Source organism: Micromys minutus (assembly GCF_963924665.1).
Source record: "Micromys minutus genome assembly, chromosome: 10".
NCBI classification, from domain to species: Eukaryota; Metazoa; Chordata; class Mammalia; order Rodentia; family Muridae; genus Micromys; species Micromys minutus.
The window spans coordinates 33,279,474-33,299,866 of NC_137979.1; the positions used below are offsets into that span (position 1 = coordinate 33,279,474).

General features: G+C 42.1%; 2 protein-coding genes and 1 pseudogene across 3 annotated transcripts in view; 2 read left to right on the forward strand and 1 right to left on the reverse strand.

The window, feature by feature from the left end:
* The window catches only part of CCT6B (chaperonin containing TCP1 subunit 6B), a gene marked incomplete at both ends in the record, with an annotated part of 38,669 nt that extends 27,725 nt beyond the window's left edge, over positions 1-10,944 (reverse strand). Inside the window, 5 exons of the mRNA XM_080922420.1 lie at positions 1,113-1,216; positions 2,248-2,421; positions 7,222-7,356; positions 8,791-8,854; positions 10,808-10,944. Of these exons, the coding sequence (XP_080778546.1) occupies positions 1,113-1,216; positions 2,248-2,421; positions 7,222-7,356; positions 8,791-8,854; positions 10,808-10,944 (614 nt within the window). The remainder of the gene's footprint in view (positions 1-1,112; positions 1,217-2,247; positions 2,422-7,221; positions 7,357-8,790; positions 8,855-10,807) is intronic.
* Positions 10,945-11,084: 140 nt separating this feature from the next.
* On the forward strand, positions 11,085-12,611 carry ZNF830 (zinc finger protein 830). Its single transcript, XM_080922861.1, has one exon. The coding sequence runs from the start codon at positions 11,089-11,091 to the stop codon at positions 12,199-12,201; it is 1,113 nt and encodes a 370-aa protein (XP_080778987.1). The 5' UTR covers positions 11,085-11,088; the 3' UTR covers positions 12,202-12,611.
* A 7,208-nt stretch (positions 12,612-19,819) lies between these two features.
* On the forward strand, positions 19,820-20,146 carry LOC308425559 (selenoprotein W-like; annotated as a pseudogene). The gene has a single exon. The product of its transcript is annotated as a selenoprotein W-like (transcript).
* The last annotated feature ends 247 nt before the right edge of the window (positions 20,147-20,393 follow it).

The window sequence follows — 20,393 nt, forward strand, 5'->3', positions numbered from 1 at the left end:
CAACAAGAACTTCTGCAGATATCCAGAGACTAAGACCTACTGGCCATACTTGAGCTTCTTAAGACCTGGAAGCCCGCCCCCACACGGAGACACTTCCTCCAGCTAGGCCATACCTACTCCAACAAGGCTTCATCAACCTGGGGAGCAGATTCGCCTTGGGCCAAGCATTCAAATGCATGTGCGTGCGTCTCTGGAGGCTATTCCTATTCAAACCACCACAAACGTGAGAGGTTATTTCAAGATTTGCTTCAGAGTGATGTAAGTTAGTCCTAGCAGTTGGGAGGCAGGAAAATCTCACCTTTGAGTCTAGGCTACCCAGTGAGGTCTCATCTCCTCATCTCCAACATGAGAAAAACTATCTGGAGGGAGGAGGCCGAGGAGGGGCCGGAGAGGGGAACTGGAAGACTGAAGTTAGATAGAAACTGAGGCGTGTGAGAGCTCTCTGTCCTGCATTTACATAGACTTGGAGTTGAATGCTCTAAAGAACTAAACCCACTGCCATCATGGCCCATTAGCCCCTGGCCTTGTCCTATTGCTTGTCTGTTCAGCAATGCTGCAGGTGCAGTGGGACACTCCGAGGCCCTGCCTCTTCCCTCCCTCCCTCTCTCTCTGACATAGCCAGGCCCCATTTCATTAGAGGCCTCTTAGCTTCATAGTTGAGCTTCCTATCAGAAAGGTTTTCTCTGAAGGCTATAAAACCACACAGGTGATTGTGTGTCACTCTCTGGTTTGATTGGAAATGTAAGTTTGTGGGGGAGAGTGTTCCGCTTACTCCTCACTGCAGCACCTACAAGTGACAGGCTCACTGTAGCTAACAAATGTGTTCAAACGAATACATTGCCATCGAGTAAAACTAATGAAATCAATGAAAGCCGAATATTTCAGAACGTATTGGCCAAGTGTGGCTGCTGAGATGGCTTAGCGGGTAACACACCTGACATCCTGGGTTTGATCCCTGGAATTCACAAAGCACTGAGGGAGTTCTTCATGTCATCACTTAACTTCCATAAGTACAAGCATGCTTACACACACACACACACACACACACACACACACACAGTCATGTGCACACGCACGGGGGGATTTTTACTTGTAAACTTAATGTTATTTACTGCGTATCTGTTTCTGACTTGTGCCTCATCTCCACGATTTCCACCATGAAGAGATCAATAGGAATGCCTGGTCTTCTAATAGCCAAGACAGAATCCACCACAGCCTGAAAGAGAAGCATATGACAGGCATATTACCTGGACTAACAGAAACTCCTGGTCCAAGTGATCTATCACCAGAATAAACAGGGAAAGGGGTTCAAGCTTCAGAGTCAAAGGCAAGGTCACCAAGTACCACATGTGGCACACTTGTGTTTCTTAAAGTGAATTAATAATGCAGTGTTCTGCTTCATATGGCAACGCCTTGTGACTTTGGTTATTATAAATTCCTCATTTCCGGTTTTAGAAACGGCGGAGTGGAGGAACAACAATAAGATCAAGTGATAACCACCTGAAAAAAGTCTTCTGGAACTACCCAGGCAGTTTGCCTTTACACTACATATACTTTACCTTCAGTAAATCAAATAAACATGCACTTCCCAGATGGGAATTGTCCGGTCAATCCTGCCTCATTAAAGCAGCAGCCCTAATGACAAGGCACAGTGCCAAAACATCCTGCCTATGTATCACCTGATGTCTTCAAATACGGACCTCTGGGTTTAACTGAATACACTGCCCAAGAGGTTTCACAAGAGATAAACCACAGGAAGCTAAGTTCCTTCCAAATTCCAAGACAGGTAATCACTAATGTGACATCTTTGGGAAGGTTAAAAATACTGTTGTGACCAACTGAATTTCATATGCTTGCCTTGTTGGCTTTAAGTTGTTGTTGCTGGTGGTGGTCTTTAAATTGAATTCAGTTCATTTATTTTGTGTGTATGGGCATTTTGTCTTCATGCAGGTCTCTGTACTATGTGCATGCCTGGTATCCACAGAGATAAGAAGGTGGCACTGAATCCCTTGGAGCTCCAGTTAGAGATGATTGCGAGCCACCATGTGGGTCCTGGGAATTGTACCCAAGTCATTTGAAACAGCAGTCAGAGTTCTTTACCACCAAGCATTCTCTCCAGCCTGTCTTCTTGACTTACATTTCTGAAAAGTCATGTGTAATATTTGGTTGTCTTATAGAAAAAAGAAAAATATCACCATGCACCTGAATATTCTGGGCAGATGACAGTTTAATCACACACACACATACCTCTGTTAGTATGTCGGCCAGTTCAGTATGAACTTTTGTCCGCAGGGATGTTCTAGCCACATCTAAGAGGATTTCTCTTTTCATCTCCTTTTGTACTTTAATTTTATCCAAAACTTCAAGTGCTTTCGTCTTTGCAACATCAAATCCTTCAGCTATGATTCTAGGGTGCAGGCCCTGATGTAGCAACATAAATACACAAATTACACAGCAAACCATGCAGAGTAAAATTTCGCTAAGCTCTCCAAGTAATAAGTATGCTAAAAAATAATGTGACCCACAGTGATGGCACTAACATAAATGTGTCACTCATAAGTATGTTTCTCAGGCTTCATATCTGAAACAATCTTTCAAAATGCATATGAATGTTTCACTTGTGTGCCGTCAGAAGAGGGGGGTCAGAGCCCCTGAAGTTGGACTCCCAGACAGATCTGAGTTACCATGAGGGTGCTGGGAACCAAGCCAGGGTCTTCTTCAAGGGCAGCAGATGCTCTTAAGCCACTGAGCCACTGCTCCAGCGGCTGAGCTGGAGCTCACTAGTAGTAAGCCTACAGAAAAGCTGCAAGTACAAAAACAAACAAACAAACAAACAAACTATAAATGTATTCATTCATTTGGAGATAGGGTCTTGCTATATGCATAATTCAGGCCACCTTCAAATTCCCGACTCAGATCCCCTGATGCTTGGATAAAAGACATGCGGTACAATGAAAGGCATTCCTAGGTCTTTTTTCAAAAGCTACGACCACATCTAGGCACACAGTATTCCTTTCAGACAGACTTTGACAAAAGGACATCACAATAATATGCCAGACAGTCATCCCATGCCCCCAACAGAATACATTCAGATCACCACAGAATTCCTGTTGTAGCCTCGCCAAAAATTAATAACCTGAGTCTAATTGAGAGAAAATAGACAATACCAAGTGAGGGGCTTTCAGCAAAATTACTGGTTTGTGCAACTTAGAAGTAACAATGTCAGTCAAGTGTGATGGCACAAACCTTTAGTCCCAGAACACAAGAGGCAGAGGCAGGCAGACCGCTGTGAGTTTAAGGCCAGCCTACTAGTCTACATAGTGAGTTCTGGAACATTCAGGATTATGTAGAGAAACCCTGTCTCAAAAAAAGAAAGAAAGAAAGAAAGAAAGAAAGAAAGAAAGAAAGAAAGAAAGAAAGAAAGAAAGAAAGAAAGAAAGGAGCAAATGTCAAGACTGGAGAGATGGCTCAGCAGTTAAGGGCACTCGTTACTCTTGTAGACAACCTGAGTTCAGTTCCCAGAATCCACATGGTGGCTCACAATCATCCATAATTCCAGTTCCAGGGGATCTAATATCCTCTTATGGATTCCAAGGACACCAGACACATACCTGGTTGACATACATATATGAAGACAAAACATACACATGCATAAAATAAAAATAAATAAATCTAAAATAGCTTTTAAGTAGGCCAGTGAAATGGCTCAGAAGGTGAAGTTGCTTGTCACCAAGATGGATAACCTGCGTTTACTCCAAGTATTCACATAGTGAAGGAATGAACTGACCCTCCCAGGTTGACGTCTGACCTCCACATGTGGCCCCAAATACAACTAGTAAGTGTCATTTTTAAAAGTAGAAATGTCACAGACTATAAAAGACACTTCAGGAACTGTCTCAGCTTCAAGATGAAAAGGACATGCCATCTCAACACAACACATTGTCCTAGAGTTTCCTTTTTGTTGTAAAAGACACTCAGGACCAGTGGGGAATCTGAAAGGAATCTGCAGACTGAATTATGGTACACTTATGAGCTGTTGACATTAATATTAGCTTTATACATATATTGACTCTCTGTGAGAATTCAGTGGTTCTAAAAATTACACACTAAGAGCTGGGAGTACAAGGCTGTAACACCAGCACTTGGGAGGCTGGGGCAAGAAGGTAGTGAGTTAGACGTCAGCCCCCAGACCTAGGCCTCCCCACACATATGTGGCAGATGTACAGCTTGGTATTCATGTGGGTCTCAAACAACTGGAACAGCAGCTATCCCCAAAGTGTTTGCCTGTACATAGGATATGGTCCTCTAGCTGGACTGCCTTGTCTGGCCTCAGTGGTAGAACTGCCTAGCCTTGCAGAAACTAGGAGTGTCAGTCAGGGTAGAGGGATACCCAGGGGTCCATATCCACTCAGAGGAGAAGAGGAGTGGGGGAAGGATTGTGAGAGGGGATCGGTGAGTTGGATGTAAAGTGAATAAAATTAATTTTTAAAAAGAGAAATCAGCCCCACCTACATACCATGTCTAAAATCAGGGAGAGAGACACTGAAAGAATTAGGACTCATTTGCAAACTTCCTTTCACCCATTCAGAAACCGTTAGACACCTTATATTAATTACATGTCTCACCGACAACATAGCAGAGGTGTGAAAAAGCACTTATAACCCTGGTGATTCTTTGTAACATTCTTGCAACTTTTTGTGGATCTAAAATTCTGACCAAAATAAAACTTTGAGACAATGTCTTATTATGAGCCCAAGCTGACCTCAAACATGCAATCTCTCTGCCTCAGTCTCCTGAGTCCCAGGATTACAGATATGGACCACCCTGCCTCACTCACAAAATTAAAGACTTTCAAATATTGTTGAGACGAAGGATGTGGTGCAGGGGTAGACCAGTTCCCTAGGATGAACAAAACCCTAGGTCTTTGAAACAGCAAAAGAAGTAGCAGCATTATTTATTCTCTCTCTCTCTCTCTCTCTCTCTCTCTCTCTCTCTCTCTCTCTCTCTCTCTCTCTTTGGTGCATTTATCTGTGTTCTCTACCTTTTATATGTGCTGTGAGGATGCCGGTGAATGAACATGCCAAAGCATGAGTGTAAGGGTCAGAGGGCAACGTTGGAATCTTAGGTATTGGTCCTTGCCTTCCACATTACTTGAGGCAGGATCTCTTCTATTGCTGTATGTTCCAAGGGCATTCTCCTGCCTCTGCCTCATCTCCCTGTAGGAGCACTGGGATTACTGATATATGCTGCCATGCCTAGTTTGGCAAGGGTCTGAGGATGCAAACTCAGATCCTCACATTTGAACAACAAGCACTTTACCCACTAAGCCCCCACAGTATTGTTCATTTTGTAAAGTAACACACAACATAGTGAACGCTGGCATGAGGCATGGTACATTCACATCATTTCTTTACATCACTCCTAGAATAAAGGATGAACATCTGGGGATAATTCTAAGGGCTCTGTGTGAATTATTTAATTTGATTCTCTCAACAACAGTATAAAGTGGGCACTATTACCGCTCTACACAGATAATGTAATTTGTCTTACATCAGCAAGCTGCTTTAGAAATGGAGCCAAGAGTTATATCCATAAGACCCAACATTCTAATCCAACCAGTGCTATTTCTATATGCAAAAATGTCCTTTATCTCAGTCCTCATAGTCACTCATTTGGACTACTAGGAGAGCCTCTGATTGTGGCCTCATTAAAATTGTCCCCAAATATTTAAAATGCCAACCTGTTCTCATCAGTCATTAATATGCTACTGCTTGGCTGTTCACTACAGTAATAAAGTGTATGCTTCCTGGCCTGCTAGTGCTCCTCACCCTTGGAGAACATCTTCTAATTTTTTCCACAACCTCTTCACTATCACATACATGTCTTTAACTCCAGTAACATCAAATGCTTGTGGTTCTATACCAGTGCTAAGTGGGGCTTCAGCCTGGTACACCATACACCTCACATTCCATCCTGAAGATTTTGTACTCAAGTTCCTGACTACTGACTACTACCAGCTAATTTAGCATCTCCAAGCTTTCCTGGTATTCCTATCATATCCTGTGCTTCACTTCATCATTGTTCAGATATATACACTACACACATATATACATGTGTGTGTGTACATGTACACACACACACACACACACACACACACACATCTTGCAATTACCAGTCTCCTTCCTTCCTCCCCCAACCCTAATTCTTGAGAGGCATCCATCTTTCAGAGGAACACTAACCCTAGTTCAAGCAGTGGGGTCTAAATTATCTTAATCAACTCCCCTGATAATAATATTCAATTTAAGATGGGCATAAGACTAAGGTTAGTACAAGGAAGGGATCATATGCTATAGCTGAAGAAATTTCTTTATCTTACCCACACCTGCTGAGTCTTACCAAGGAAAACAAGTAACACCAGCTTCCTCTGATGGTCTTACCTTAAATATCTATTTTAGGATGAAGCCTTATTGTGGGCAAAAGAGCTAAGAGATCAAAAGGACTTGTGTACTTGGCTGGTTGAACTCTTAAAGTTACCAATCACAGACTACAACCATCCTCTTATGTAAGATGATGACTGATTTCTGGATAGGAAAGAGAGCTTTAGTTGTTTCCACTGTTTAAGCCCAAATCTAAATGAGGTGAGTTACAGGCCCCGAATAGATACTTCTCAGAACACAAAGATGCCAGAATCTCCACTTTGACAAGGTTATGCTTTGCAGAGATAATCTCTGAGGAAGACAGAAAACTTAAATAATTATAGAAGAGACGTAGGTGATTCAAGAAAAGGATGGGACTAAACAATGGTACAGACAGAGAAATGTGAAAGATGATTCACAGGCTGATGAAGAGAGGATCCAGCTAAGTGCATTAGGAAACAGATGAGAAAAAGACACAAAGTGAAAACCCTCCAGTCATCCTCCCCTGGTTAATTTTACAGGAACAACATTTTGTCTCAACTTTTATTAGTTACATTTTCTTTTGTAAGCCTGATTCATGAGTACATGGGAGGTTTCTTTTTAACCTTTCTATATATTGTTAAATATTTTATATCTTTAAAAGCATATAATTGCAATAAAAGCCATTACTTTGGAAAATAAATAAATAAATAAATAAAAAGCACTTTCCATTTACAACTGCCTAAGGTTATCTTAATTAAAATTAGTTCCTATTCTCTAAAATTAAATTTTAAAAAAAAACTTGCTTTGTGTAGAAGTTTAGTACCTCAGAAATGTAGAGATCAGCTTGCTTTAGCAACTCTCCAATGATCAGGACATTTGAGGTAGTGCCGTCGCCTGTGACATGGTCTTGGGCTGCTGCCACTTTTGCTATGACGGAAGCTGTTGGGTGTTGGATTTGCTGGAGAAGGTAAACAGCCAACTTAAAAAGACAGAAACTGTGAGGAAGAAGGCCATGAAGTCCAAGATAGCCCAGGGGTCAATAGTGAAATTAACAAACAAACTCCACACTGCACATTTACAAGTTCCACATTAGCAACATTTAGTAAATGTCAAACCCGAAGTTTTGAAGTTGAGAATTAATGAGGTTTGAACACTGTAGGAAAGTCTTTGCTTCAGAATGCAATGACATTTCCAAGAAGAGATTAAGCCCTTCTGTCTCAAAGAGGAATATATTTATGAACACTGCAAAGGACTTTTTCTTTTTGCATGATTACAATGATGAAGTGCTCTGAAAAGATGTTATTAATTTGTAAGCCTCCCTAAGCTATCAGACTCTATAAACATTTGAAAACAGCCAAAAATCAGCCATATCTTATGACTGCAGTATGTAGCTGACAGACTTAAAAATACAAATTGTGGGGTCACATTCCAGGCCTTTAATAAAAAAAAAAAAAAAAAAAAAAAAAACTAAGAAAAAATGTTAGCGATTAAGAGTATGTTCTGCTCTTTCAGGAAGTGGAGTTTGGTTTCCAGCACCCAGAGATGACTCACAATTGCCTTAAGTCCAGCTCCAGGGAATCTGACACTCTTTTCTGGCCTCTGCAGGTGCTAGCATACATGTGGCATATACTCATACACATAGACCCTCATACATAAAAATTTTTTTAAATCAATAAATCCTTAAAAATATAAAGTGTAAGGCTGAAGGCTTAACTTGGTGGTAAAGAACACTTGCCTAACATATGGGAGCCTAGCAGTCTTGAAAAAATTTTTTTCAAGACAAGGTTTCTCTGTATAGCCCGGGCTGTCCTAGAACTTGATCTGTAGAACAGGATAGCCCCAAACTCAGAGCTTTGTCTGTCTCTACCCCCTGGAGTGATAGGTTTAAAGGCATGTACCACCAAGCTCAGCTAAAATATTTTTTTTCTTTCACTTATGTGCATTGGTGTTTTGTCGGTATGTATGCTTATGTAAGGAACTGAAGGTACAGACAGTTGTGAGCTCCCATATGGGTTCTGGACGTTGAACCCAAGTCCCCTGGAAGAACAGCCAGTGCTCTTAACCGCTAAGTCATCTTTCCAGCCTACAATAAACAAATTTGCAGAGTCTACCTCCTCCACTGCCACAATGTTGAACCTAGATTCTTGCACATGCTAGGGAAGTACTCCTAATACTGAGTCACATTCCCAGCCCATAAGCCATGTTTTTTAATTAAGGTTTATATGGTTTATCAAAGCCAGCAGTAGCTAGGCATTATATCTAATACCTGAATCCAACCCTTAGGAGGCTGAGGCAGGCAAGAAGGGGAAGGGGAATTGTGAGTTTGTGGCCAGTCAGGGCTACATAGGCAGATCCTGTCTGAGGAAAGAAAATGATAAAGAGGTTAGCTCACCATCTCATGAAGCAATACACTGCCATCTTTGGTGAGTTTGATGTCACCTGCCCCAGAAACAAGCCTAGAAAAAGAACAGTGGTACTTATTAATTACACAAGCCAAGAATCAAAGAACACTCCTGGGTCTTGCCATCCATGGTCCTAAATATAAGATGACTGGGCTTGAAAATTCTGCACTGAACCATGGGGTAATATATGGTAGTGACTGCCACTTGTGTCTCATGGAATTAGTTCTCCCAGATGACTTTATTGTAATCTCATTCCAAACGGAACATTTTATGGGCTTAAAGGGCAGCTGATGAGTTATATACATTGCCTAACAAAAACTATTAAACAGGACTGAAAAGATAGCTCAGTGGTTAAGAGCACTGGCTGCTCTTCCATAGGACCTGTGTTCAATTTTTAGCAATCACATGGTGACTCTCATAACCATCTATAATGAGATCTGGTGCCCTCTTCTGGCATGCAAGCATACATGCCAGTAGAACATTGTATACATAATAAAAATAAGTATTTTTTAAAAGTATGAAACAGAGTACAAATCTACACATTTCTGTAGGTTTTAATCTTGGTGAATATCATGATTCAGTCACTGAGTTTAGCTGTCTCATCCCTTGCAATTATTAAATCACCAAGCTCTGTCAATTCCACAATTAAAATGCCTTTGGACTCCTCTCCAATTTTATTGTTATCCTTCCTAGACTGCTTAGACAGCATCTTGTCTCCAAATTTGAATCAACCCCCTATGCTATGTCCTTCTAAAAGGCAATGGGACTCAGTTTCCTGATCACCAATCCTTCAAATATGTTACATTTTCTACCATCTTCGAGATAAAAATCCAGGTAATGTAGCAGTAACATACTTGGCCTTTTCCAAATTCTCCTGTTCCATCGACCATTATTCCCACAGTATGTCTTTCAGTTTCCTTAATGCATTATAATGTTTATTTCTGATGGATTTAAATCACCGGGAGGCCTTGATTCCTGTCACTCACTCTTTTACAGCTCTGATCAAACATCCCCTGATATCTGAGAGGCCTTTCCTTCCATCATCGGTAATTGGACCCTTTTCTCTATAAAATCATTTGCATCTGTTTATAATTGACATACCTGTCACTGCCATGTCACTTTAAGAATAGATACCATCTCAAGGGCTAGAGATGGCTCAGCAGTTAAAAAGCACTTATTGTTTTGCAGAGGATCTGAGCTTGGTCTCCAGCACCCATATCAGATGGCTTACAACTGCCTACAACTCAAGTTCTAGGGGTCTGTCACCCTCTGACCTCTGGGGGCATCTGCACATAAACTCAGACGATATACACAGATAAATGTGATTTTTTTTTTAAAGAAAAAAACAGAAACTATCTCATCTATTTTTCCAGCATTTGGTGCTAAGTGAACTCGTTTACTATTAATGCTATTTGCTCATTCCTCTCAGGGGTGTGTCTTTCCCAAGAGGCCTTTTGATCTCTTCTACTGGTCTTCCTTTGTAAAACAACGGTGCTAAATAGACATATGTCCAAATGGATGACTAAACATAAAAAACTGTAGGTACAGAGACTCGCAAGAACTTGACTAAGTACCTACAGCTGGTGGATAATGCCACTTGAATTTGAATTGATGCCTGCCTAACTCCACACTCGCCGCGTCAAAACAATACTGTCTGCAGGGGAGCTGCAGCCCAACGCCTGCTGAGTGCGCGCACAGGCTAAGTTTATCTCCAACAGGAGATGAAGGGCGTTGGAAGCATCTGAAGCGTTTTCAACACTTAACGTTTTCAGAGACCCAGAGTATGAATAGACTGTTTATGAATCAGTGAAAAGGGGATGGTGCCACAGCTCCTATTGATGGAGTCTTTTCTTCGAGGAGGCATTCTCTTCCTCAGCTAGAGAACTCCAAGAGCAGGAACTAGAGGTAGGAAACCGGGTGTCTAAGTGTCGCAGCATTGCTCACAGGTTTTCACTGATCAGCATGAGAGGGAGTCGCGACACCCCGCACACCCTAGCGGCATCTCACATTTTTAGCGCGCCCTTAGGACCCAAGCTGGGACGCAGCACATCCTGTAGCCCTCGGGCGGCGCATACGTTCACAGCCAAGGCCGCTTGGCTCCGCGTCACTTCAGCCCCGGGATTGGCGATTTTGATCGCAGCCATGGTTCAACGGTCCAGCCCCTAACTTGCGGACTCCGAACCTTGGCGCCACGCCCACACTCCTGAGCTTCGGCCAATCAGCGTCATAACAGGAAGTGACGTCATCACGCATCGGAAGCTAGAATATCTTGAGTCCGGGGCGCAAACATGGCGTCCTCCACCTCTGCTCGTACACCGGCGGGGAAGCGAGTGGTGAATCAGGAAGAACTGAGGCGGTTGATGAGAGAGAAGCAGCGCCTGAGCACCAACCGGAAGAGGATAGAATCTCCGTTCGCCAAGTACAACCGTCTGGGGCAGTTGAGCTGCGCGCTGTGTAACACCCCGGTCAAGAGCGAGCTCCTGTGGCAGACCCATGTTCTGGGAAAGCAGCACCGGGAGAGAGTAGCGGAGCTGAAGGGCGCCAAGGGAGCAACCCAGGGCCCATCGGCCGGCACTGCGCCTCAGCCCACCAAGAGGAAAGCGACGGATGTGGAGAGCCAAGACGCTAAGAAAGCCAAGGCCTCTGTGGGGCCTCAGGTACAGCCCTCCACCTCAGCCTCATCCACCAACTTTGAGAAATCGGGAAAAGAGGCCGTTAGGGCGGCCCCCAGTAAACCTGGACTCGGTTTACTCCCTGATTATGACGATGAGGAAGAGGAGGACGAAGAAGAGCAAGGAGGTGGGGAAGAAAGAAGGGACAGCAGCAAGCATCTCCCCGATGCACAGGGCAGAGAACACTCGCTTGCCTCTCCGAGGGAGACAACAAGCAGTGTGCTGCCAAACGATCCCTTTAATACAAATCCTCCCAAGGCCCCCTTAGTTCCTCATTCAGGGTCAATTGAGAAAGCAGAAATACACGAAAAAGTGGTGGAAAGGAGAGAGAACACTGCCGAAGCATTGCCAGAAGGGTTCTTCGACGACCCCGAGGTAGATGCAAAGGTCCGGAAGGTTGATGCTCCAAAAGATCAGATGGACAAAGAGTGGGACGAGTTTCAGAAGGCTATGAGGCAAGTCAACACTATCTCTGAAGCGATCGTTGCTGAAGAGGATGAGGAGGGACGGTTGGACCGGCAGATTGGAGAGATTGATGAACAGATTGAGTGTTACCGTCGAGTGGAAAAACTGCGGAATCGCCAGGATGAAATAAAAAACAAACTTAAAGAGGTTTTGACCATAAAAGAACTTCAGAAAAAGGAAGAGGAGAATGTGGACAGTGATGACGAGGGAGAATTACAGGATTTGCTGTCTCAGGACTGGAGGGTAAAGGGGGCTTTGCTGTAAGGTTTTGAAGACTCAAGCTTTTTGTCGGTCTCTACTGTCCGTTAAAAAAAATGCTCTGTCCAAGTTCTTGGGTTCCTCCGTCCTTGGATACCCTCAACTGTTGGGATAAAGTAAGCCAGTGAGCAGTAATTCTTTGGGGATGGTACTGCGTGCGGTGCTATTTATTATAAAATGTTTGAGGTAAAACTGTTTCTGACATTTTTGAAATTATAACCACAAAATGCCAACTTTTTCATCTTTACAGGGTCAATATGGTTTTTCAGTTGTAAAATCTAAGTTGTAAATATTGCACATAGCTAAGTATATATTTATACAAGTCACTCTGTTTTGAAATTATAGAAGCCAGATTTAAAAAAGACATGTTTATATGACCTCGATGTGTATATATATATTTTTTTTCAAGCCTTAAACTCCAGGGGTTGGAGCTTTGGGAAGGTTGTTTTAGAAGGCTACTCATAAACACATATTCTTCATAAAGCAGTGAATGAGTATTCTTTTTTCAAAAGCATACAAATGTCCAGTCTCAAGCATAGCGTTTCTTTTGACAAGACCAATAATTGGTAAGTTGTACATCAGTATTACCTGTGAAACTTTTGATTGTTCATGGAATGTCAAATGGCCTATGAAGCTTTATCGCCTGAGCCCTAACCTTAGATTCCATAAATCTAAATGGGATCCAGATGACAATATTCTTGAATATTCCCAGGTTATTTTAATATATGCCCAAGTGTGAGAGGCCTAAGTGTAAAGCTTATTTACATGTTTTTTGGGCTTTGTTTTCCTTGAACATGTTCTGTAGTTGCTGTACTCTCTACCCCTGAGTGGTGCTAAACAGATAGGGCTGTGGAAATGCTAAGCAAGCATTCTACCACCACCAAGCCAGTTTTTGAATGAAGGAAATATTACCCCATTTCATTACTACCCCAGTGAGTCTAAAATTTTTGTGGTAAATTTGGCTTGTGTTTACAGGTTCTTTCAATGGCAGGAAGATATCTAAGTTGCTAGGAAAGCGATGCCAGTCGCTTTATTCTATTATTGATAGTTCAAAGTACTCCTTACTTTGGAGGATGAGATGTTCAAAAAGGAAAATAAGTAGCAGTGTTTTATATACAGCATCTTCCAATTTACTACTGCTAATAATAACTAAGACATGCTGTTCTAAGCATGGGCCTGATAGGATTCTAAGTACTTTACATATATTAACCCATTTAGGTTCTATAAGGGAAACTTACCAAGAAAAAAAGGGCCTGAAAGCCTTGAAAACTGGATGTGGTGCCTCACACCTGACATCTCAGCTTTTGGAAAGCTGAGGGAGATGCAGCCTAGACTATGTAGTGAGACCTTGTCTAAAATGGAGAAAAAAAATCCTTTAATTCTAAAGAATTGTTTTTATAGGCAATGTGGAAATAAATGGTTTTTTTTTTTTTTTTTTAAACTGAATAATTTAGTGACAGGTGTTAACTCTAGTTGTAGTGTATGGTATAGAAGGAGCCTAGGACAAGGAACTGGGAAATTATGTAGACAGTACTTCAAAAGTAAAGTGACTGATTAGTTATGGACTAAGGGGGTGGGAAATAACATTTCTCAGGAAGAGCTGACAGTTTAGTGACTAGAAGTAGATTAAAATATAGAAGGGATGAGAATAGGATGTCAAAGGATTTTTTAAAAAATGATCTATTTCATGTGCATTGGTGTTTAGCCTGCATATGTGTCTGTGCGAGGGTGTCAGATCCTCTGGAACTTACAGGTAGCTGTGAGCTGCCATGTGGTTGCTGGGAATTGAACCTAGATTCTCTGGAAGACTAGGCAGTGCTTTTTTAACCACAGAGCCAACTCTCTAGTCCCAAGATTTTCTTTTATGTGTGAGTACCAAGAAGACATTGTCTGATTTAATATGTGCCACACATGATTAATAATTTTGCTGCCTGTGAAGCAAAGTCTGAATTCTTTAACTGCCAACTGATAGCTATTTCAGTTTGAAAATCACACAGGGCATACCTGCCTCAGATGTCTGACCCCCACACTGAGAATTTTCAGTCATTTCAGCATTCAAGGAAGAATGAATGGTTGAGAGGTGAGTGATGATCTGCAAGAGCACTCTGATTAGAATTGCAAAGCTGGGCATTGTGGGTCATATTTGTAATCCTAACATTAGGAAAGGGGGAGGCAGGAGAATTGTTAGTTTGGGGCCATACATTTTGACAGTAAGGCCCTATCTCAAAAGCACAAGAATACAAATCTATTTTAAATCTTCTAGTAGCCATTTTAAAAAGAAACAAGTAAATTTTTTAAAATTAAGATTTATGTATATTAGTACACTGTAGCTGTCTTCAGACACACCAGAAGAGAGCATTGGATCCCATTACAGATGGTTGTGATCCACCATGTGGTTGTCAGGATTTGAATTCAGGACCTTTGGAAGAGCAGCCAATGCTCTTAACTGCTGAGCCATCTCTCCAGCCCAGCAGGTGAAGTTTTAATGTTTTTAGTTAGTCTGCTATACCCAAAATATTAACATTTCAATGATGACTACTGAATACTTTCGCATGCATTTTGAAATCTGTGGATTGAACAGCATATACATTTTGAGTGTTCAGTAGGCATCCCTAAAGGACAGCACAGATTTAAAAGTTACTTAGGTGGAAAAAAAAACATGCAGAGGAAGTAGTGAGCAGAAGGTTCATTTTTGGTAGCAGGGGAAGTTAGGTGTGGTTAGCTGTGGGTCATGTTATCATTGAATATGTCATGATGTAAAGAATAAGATTTGTTTGTGTGTGTGTGTGTCAGAGAAATGTGGGCCAGCCAGCATGCAGCCATCCAGGACCCTCAGTTAACATTTTACTCTTGAATGATTCTTCTAAAGGCATAAGGGATGTTAGGTGTGTTAATGCACATGAATTACCACTACCTTTTAAGAGGACCAAGAATCTCAAAATCTAATCCAGTGGTCCTTATTAAGAGCAGTAGAGAAGGACCTCTGATTATATCCAGTGCTCAGTAAGTCCTCGTTAAATTTGAGATCACGGGAACAGCTCCGGTAGCTTCACAAGCTTCAATTACATGCTCTGAGCCGAGTCAGGTTTGATGTTCAACTGTGCTGTTCCCTATTTAAAACAGTCCAGTCCACCCTAGCTTGGAAGAAGAAAATGCTAACCCAACTGGCCTTCAATATACATTTGTCCAGTGCCTTACAGTTATAAAATGCTTTCACTTGTGTTTTACTTATGATGGCAATAATAGCTGCCTTTCTGGTACTTACAGGAAAAAATAATAAAATTTAGACCCAAAACCTTAGTAGCAAACACCAGATTGATGTGTGCTGATAAAGCAAAGCCCAGTTTAAGCTGTCGTATTTTAAAGTACAGGGGCTTTGAACCCAGGTCCTTAGACATGCAAGGGGTCCTTAGACAAGTGGGATCCTGAGCTGGTCCACTTTTCAGTAATTAATGATCTTAGCTGAGTCACCTTTCTAAACTTCAGTTTGCTCAAATATCAAATGAAAATTCATAATCCTCACAGGGATGCAGTGAGACTCTATTAATTGTTCTAAATATAGAATAGAAAAATCTTAATGAAAAATACATTTTCTGTCAGAGAAGCACCAACTGGCTAGCAACTTGGCAGTACGCAGAAGATTATCAATGGGAAAGATGGTTGGATGGACATCATTGTCTTTTTAAGACTAAATGTCTGTGGTGCTAGGAATAGGTTTAGGTTTCAACAAGAACAAAAATCAGGATTAACTGAGTGTTTTTTCTTGTACATTTTACTATGTCTACCTTGTGTTTCTACTTGGATTTCTACCATCAGTTGACCTCATCCAGTCACTTGGATTTAAATATCACCTTTGTACCGAAGGCTCCAAGTTTATATCAATCTTGTCTCTTCTAGGACTTCAGCCTACAGCCGGGGCAGAGCTAAGAGCATTGCAGAGATATTAAGACAAAACTCTGATCACACCTTACCACACTACCAAGCCACGTCTGGGTTGTATGAGCTGGCAAATGACACTATTGTTTAAGTCCTTGAGAAGTGGATTTCAATTTGTAGGTTCACATCCTAACTATGAAATGGTGGTTTTCTACCTCTTCTAGCTTCTGTATCAACTGCCTAACACTGCATTAGAAGGTTTAATAAGTGTTCTAAATCTAATGAATTTCAAATAGCTTTCTTTCTTTCTAAAAACTGTTCTGAAGTGGAGTCACCAATCTATCTAGGAGTTAAGGCAGCCCCTGGGAGTGACCTAAGCCCTTTCCTCACCTCTAAGTCTAGGGCATTAGTTATATCCTGTTCCACCTCTAAAATATGCTCAGAATCTCTACTTCTGTCTGCCTGAGGGCCACTAATGTCTCTTAGTCCTTGTTGCCTTTCCCTGTACCTCTCCCAGCCACTATCTTTTAAGGAAGTATAATAATCCTTTTAAAATATTCAATTGTTACTCAAAATCCCTCATGTTTCCATGACACTGAGAAAGAAAAGGCCAAGCCCTTAATAAGACTACATGCCCTGAGGGGGTAGGTAAATACTTATTACAAGCTGCCTCAGATGAGCCCCACTGAGGACAGAAGCAAGCTGGGAATCTGTATGTTAGAGGGTGTGTGTGTGACTGGGCACATGGGGTGGGCAAAGGGGATTTAAAATGGGAGCTAGCTTTGGGGAAGGAGAGAAAAGTGGACCAAGATAGGCAAAATATACAGATATCTCAGGAAATAGTGCCTTCAGGTGCATGGAAAGAAGTATGTGAGGTAAGGCAGGTTATCTGTTGGGGGTTATATTATAGCAACTTTATACATCACCGAGTTTAAACTCCTACTCAAAACAGAATTCTAGTGTGGTAAAGAAGGCAAAACTGCAATTTTTGTCCTTACTTGGATGAAGACAGTAATACTGAGAAAATAGAATGCTCTCTTTATCTGGATTTTTCTTTCAGTTAAGGATTTCTTCTCTGGTCACAGCTTCTAGAGCCATCCAGAGGATATAGTAGATTCATCTTTAAAAACCCTAACACGGAATTTGACTTCTAGTTCTAGAAACCATTGAAGTGTTTGTACTGAACATGGCCTTGTACCTTGGGGAGAGTAATTTTCTTGAAATTTTAAATTATGAAATATAAGCATATGGGAAAGTGTACACACAAAAAAGTAAAAACCATAAAAATATGGTTCCAGAAGTGGAAGGTAGACATAGAATGATTAGGTGTCCAAGGTCAGCCCTGGTCATTTGAGTTCCAGGCAAAAGCCTGGGTTACATGAAATTCTGTCTCAAAAAAATAAAATAAAATAAAAGCACAAGCACTAGCTAACAGAAGTTTTAAAATGTGAAATAGGTAAATTCTGTTTTGCTTTGTTTATGGTGCAAGGCCTCAAACCGAGTGTATCATGCCTTACTAGAGCCTCCTGACATCTCAGTGGGAACTCTGGAAGAGAGTTCCAGGAGGCTGAAGAAGTGGTTCAGAGGTTAAGAGCACTGACTGCCCTTCCAGAGTGGCTTGGTTAAGAACACTGACTGTTCTTCCAGAGGTCCTGAGTTCAATTCCCAGCACCCACATGGTAGCTCACATTTATCTTTAACTCCAGTTCCAAGACTTTTGGCACCCTCAAGACATTAATGCAGGCAAAACAGTAATGAACATAAAATAAAAACAAATTAAGAGTTTTGCTAGGGGACACCTAGGTAGCATTTAGAGAATCAGATATCAATGTTATGCCACAGACAATGGGCTGCTTAGTAGCCCAGTCTGGCCTTGGAGATTGCTAGTCATTGGCTCTTCACAGGATATAGGAACAGCACTGTAAAAACCTTCAGAAACAGTGATTAACATGACAGAGAAAGCTGTCAAACTTGGAAGCCTCATCATCACTATAAAGATGAAAGCAACACATTCTTTCACAAGAATATGAGAAGCACTTGGTAATACTAACAATAAACATTCACTGAGTGAGTATTCCTTTTCTGCCAACTACCAAAGAGAGATACTAGTCTTGGCAGTCTTTTGAAACCTCAAAGCCCAGTGACACACCTCTTCCCACAAGGCCCACAACTCTCAACCTTTCCAATAGTGCCAGTCTCTGGTGACTAAGCATTCAAATCTGATTCTATGGGGGCCATTCTTACTCAACTACCAAAGGGTGTTTCTTGTTCTTTAATTATTATTTCATATATGTATGCTGCATGTGAGTGCATGTACAAAGCATGCAAGCTACAGCATATGTGGAGGTCAGAGAACCATGTGTGGGAAGTCTATTGTTGCCTGCTGTGGTTCTAGTGATTCAACTCAGATTGTCAGGCATATGCAGCAAGTGATTTTTACCCACTGAACCATCTTACTGTTCCTCTACATGTGTCTTTGAGGGCATTTTTGGAGAGGTTTAACTGTGGAAGGAAGGCCCATTCTGAATGTGGATAGAAAGAAGGGAGAGGAGGAGGGAGAAAAAGAAGAAACAACCTCTGCAGCCTGCTGACAGTGAAGAACAGAGCTGAGCTGAATTCCTATTACAACCCTGCATGCAGCTCTCTTTTTAAATACTTATCCAGGCAAACACCTCTACCATATTTCTTTAAAACTTCTTTTAATTGTGTGACTATTAAGCAAACCAAAGGGTAAGATGAGATCTTGCTGCTGAGATTTATGTGACTCATAGAGCAGAAGTTATTAAAAATGGATTCCATTGAGACCAAACTAACTTTCCAAGTGTCTGCCCTCTCAGGGAAGACAGGAAGTGTTTGCTCTAGCACTGTCTATGGCTTCCAAGTGAGTAGCAGAGACACACTTCACATCTCTCTCTCTCTGATAATCATTTAAATTTTTTTGTGGTGTTCTTTCTTTGAAGTATTTTATTTTATGTATGAACACACTGTAGGTGTCTCCAGACACACCAGAAGGGGGCATCAGATCCTATTACAGATGGTTGTGAACTACCATGTGGTTGCTGGGAATTGAACTCAGGAACAGCAGACAGGGCTCTTAACCACTGAGCCGTCTCTCCAGCCCACTGTTCCTCTTTTTAAGATCCTATGTTTTGTTGGGCAAGGTGGCAAATCCCTTTAATCCCAGTACGCAGGAGGCAGAGGCAGGCCAATCTCTGAGTTTGAGGCCAGCCTGGTCTACAAAGTGGGTCCAGGACAGCCAGGGCTATACAGAGAAAGCGTCTCAGAAAACACAAACAGCAAAAGGATACTACTTGTATTTGTGTGTATGCGCATGAGTGCAAGTGCCTGCAGAGGCTGGAAGAGGGGGTCAGACCCCGGCAGCTGGAGTTACAGGCATTTGTGAGGCTGCTTTGTGGGTGCTGGGAATAAACTCAGGTTGCATGCAAGAGCTCTTAACTGCTGAGCTCTTTCTAACTCCGTTTCTCTTTAACAAACTTGATAAGCTCAGCTGGAAGTCAAGGACAATCTATTAAAGGGGATGGTGGTGGTGTTAGCTCTGAGACTGGAACAAATAAGATCAATACCCTGGAGAATGTGTGTCTAGGGTCTGAGGAATGAACTGTGGGCTTTTAGGTAGCAAAACAAAGGTGGGATATCCTGATTATTCACCACTAAGGGACTTAGTATTTCCTGATTTGGCTCAGAAAATTACTTTAAGACCTAGACCAATGTCCTCCTCTTCAAAATGCTCTTATGCAAAACGTTTATATAAAAAATATTAGGAGGCTTTGTGCGGGGATGCGACGAGCAGCAATGGCGCTCACCGTTCGAGTCGTGTATTGTGGAGCTGGAGGCTATAAGCCCAAGTATCTCCAGTTCAAGGAGAAGCGAGAACATGAGTTCCCCGGATGCCTGGACATCTGGGGACTCCCCAGGTCACCGGGTTCTTTGAAGTGACAGTAGCCGGGAAGTTGGTTCACTCCAAGAAGAGAGGTGATGGCTACGTGGATACGGAGAGTAAGTTCCGGAAACTGGTGACCGCCCAATCAAAGCCGCCTTGGCTCAGTGCCAGTGAGCCCTAGAGGTCCTGAAAAATAGCCGGCCTTTCTTGGCAGCCGCTTCATGACAGGAAGAACTGAAATGTCTCAAAGACCTGTGGTCTTTCCTCGATGTTCCTGCGGCCACCAAGTCAGGCCAGAGATGGATCTGTGTGTGGGTGCCTCCCCAGAACCGACCAGTGCGTGCACCCTGCCCTGCCCTCCTGCCCTCTTCCTCACCTCTCTGAATTTCCCCCATGTCTCCCATGTCTCCTCCTGCTTTGG

Excerpts from the sequence above, each read along its gene's own strand:
- ZNF830 (XM_080922861.1), top strand. The coding sequence starts at position 11,089 with ATGGCGTCCTCCACCTCTGCTCGTACACCGGCGGGGAAGCGAGTGGTG.